Raw genomic sequence first — 2,751 nt, 5'->3', positions numbered from 1 at the left:
GGGATCCTGAAGGGGGTCAGCTGTTAAGTTGTGACCACTGCCGCCGCCGGTTAGATCCTGGGCTACCAGGATCAGAAGCTACTAGCCAGCTGAGGCGTTCCCTGCTTGATGCCTGCTGCGCGGGTCTGCTCTTTCCCCTAGCTCCGCCTTCGTGGTCCTCACCGTATAGTGGTGAAATCACCTCTGGGCTTAGAGATCTTGGAGCCTGAGTCCCAAACTCGTCGACCCCTCCCTGTTTTTCTCTCATCCTACATTATCTGTTCTTTTGCACCATCGAACCGCTGGCAAGCTGGGCCTTGCTTTGAGGTCAAGTTCAGGGCCATAAACGTTGAGAGAAACGCCCCCACCCCCTGTCCCAGTGGACGAAGGCGGAGCCAAGAATGGAGCAGGCATAAGTGCCACCGGCAATGAGGACTGGCGTTTGAGGAGGGTGAATAAGGGGGAAAAAGTACTGAGAAAATAGAAGCTACTGAAAAGGACTTGTTGCATGATGGAAGAATCCGGCTCTGAGAAAAAAACGGAGAAAGAGAATCTGGGGCCAAGAATGGATCCTCCAATTGGGAAACCTGAGGGATCGCTTGGGTGGGTGTAACCTATTTATAACAGATCCGGAAGGAAAAAGGTGTTTTAATAGAGTAGAATGTTGTTAATTAGAGCCCAATGGTAAATTGCTTCTATTTATCAGTAAGGTTGATTGGTTTCTTGATCTTTACAAAAGGTTAAACTGTAAAGAGGATTGGTGCTGAGTAGAAACATTCCTCAGGAAGGGGGTGTTCTAATAGAGGAGGTAGAGAACAGTGGTTTGTGAGTGTTTTCTGTGCCAATTTAAATTTGAGACTTATTTTATATAAAGATTTACAGCCTTGGAAATGCTATAGAGCAGTTCTACTCTGCCCTACAGGGTCTCTATGATTCGGAATTTTCTCCACAGCAGTGGGGATTGTTGGTGTTAGGTGCCATCAAGTCGGTACTGACTCATAGCGACCTTAGGCACAGCAGAAGGAAGCACGGCCCCATCCTGGGCCAACCTCACTACTGTTGCCACGCTTGAGTCCATCTATGTATTTTATATCTGTGATAGGAGCCCTAGTGACACAGTGGGTTAAGTATTGGACTGCTAACTGAAAGATCAGTAGTATAAGCCCATCTACAGATCCGCCAGGATAAAGATGAAACAGTTTGCTTTCACAAAGATTTACGTCTCGGAGCATTTACTTACAACAAATAGAGTCGGAACCAACTCAATGGCACAAAACAGCTACAATAGATAAGCTGTGAGTCTTACCAGACTGGACAAAAATGGGCTTTTTTTTTTTTTTTTTTTTTATTCCTGTGATGAGTGAAATATGCCTTGAAAAGGCTGAAGAGCTAAAGATATTTCTAGGTTTTAAAAATCAGAGGCTGACTTTAAAAGGCTATTAAAATATGAACAGTATTTATTTTTTTAATGATGAAAATGTTAATGGATTATTTATAATTTTGAATTTTAATGGCTTATTTAAATCTAAACAAATCTTCCCATAAAATATCTCCTGAACAAGTAATTAGGGACTTGTTGTTAAGTGCCCTTGAGTCGATTCCGACTCATAGCGACCCTGTAGGGAGCATAAACCCAGTTTTATAATTAAAGAAAATAAGAGCCTTTACTCAACTGAGTCCTGGTGTGGGACTGTAGGATAAGCACTGAACTGCTAAACTACAAGGTCAGTAGTTCAAACCCACCAGTCACTCCTTGGAAACCCTTTATAGGGTCGAACTATGAGTTGGAACCAACTCGATGGCACTTAACAGCAACACCAACTGAGCTCCCACTTGCACTGATCTACTTGCATTAAATATACTCCTCTGTACTTTGTTTCTTTTGTATATCTTTAATTCAATTTCCAAGTAATTGAATCATGCAAACTATTTTGGTTTATATCTATAGGTGGGTGCTACCAAATACAGCCATGAAGAAAAAGGTAAGACTTGTGTAAGATACATCAAAACCATAAAGTTAAAGGTAAGATGTTATTCAGGAAATGCGAGGGGGCTTCAAAAAGTTCATGGAAAAATTCCATTATCTTTAATTCCATTTTCCATGAACTTTCTAAAGCCCCGTTGTATGTTTGTGCTTATGTATAATATGTGATTATTATATAATTTCTTCTCTGTGGTGTCCCTAACTAGTCCCCGTTTTTGCTCTCAGATTTAATTTTTCAAATCCGAGCATTCATATACTTCATGCTTGTGAACTTTTTATAACTTCTCCAAGCTCATGGAGTGTAAATCCAAATTACTTTGCATCATCTCTGATGCTCTTTAAAAATGTGTTCCTCTCACACCCTCTCACAGCCATAAAGAATTTGTTGTTGTAGTTAAGTGCCATTGAGTGGGTTTTAACTCATTAGCAACCCTGTATAGAGTTTCCAAGGAGCAGCTGGTGGATTTGAACCACCAAACTTGCAGTTACTAGTCCAGTGCTTATCCTACAGTGCTACACCAGGACTTCATAAAGAATTTACTCTTCTCCAAATTTATAAATTAATTTGCACCTTGTGCAGAGGACACATGCACTCTATAATGACTCCTGCCTGCACATTATATTATTTTGATCCCAACTCAAAGGTCTTACATGATTATCCAGGTGAAATTGAACAATTCTTCCTTTGTGCTTTTGTGGTACTATACTCCACCTTGGGATTTAGGCAATATTGCTAAGAGTGCAGACCTAGAACAAATTTCTTTTTTTTTTTTTTTCTTAAATGTTTT

At 40.6% G+C, this 2,751-nt stretch overlaps 1 protein-coding gene across 1 annotated transcript in view; it reads left to right on the top strand.

Moving 5' to 3' along the window:
• Positions 1-490: 490 nt before the first annotated feature.
• The window catches only part of RRAGB (Ras-related GTP binding B), a gene marked incomplete at its 3' end in the record, with an annotated part of 103,993 nt that continues 101,732 nt past the window's right edge, over positions 491-2,751 (top strand). Inside the window, exons 1-2 of the mRNA XM_006876500.1 lie at positions 491-582; positions 1,928-1,961. Of these exons, the coding sequence (XP_006876562.1) occupies positions 491-582; positions 1,928-1,961 (126 nt within the window). The remainder of the gene's footprint in view (positions 583-1,927; positions 1,962-2,751) is intronic.

This window comes from Chrysochloris asiatica, unplaced genomic scaffold, assembly GCF_000296735.1.
Source record: "Chrysochloris asiatica unplaced genomic scaffold, ChrAsi1.0 scaffold00383, whole genome shotgun sequence".
Taxonomy (NCBI): Eukaryota; Metazoa; Chordata; class Mammalia; order Afrosoricida; family Chrysochloridae; genus Chrysochloris; species Chrysochloris asiatica.
Note: the sequence above shows the minus strand (reverse complement) of the source record. Positions and strands in the feature narration are given on the sequence as shown.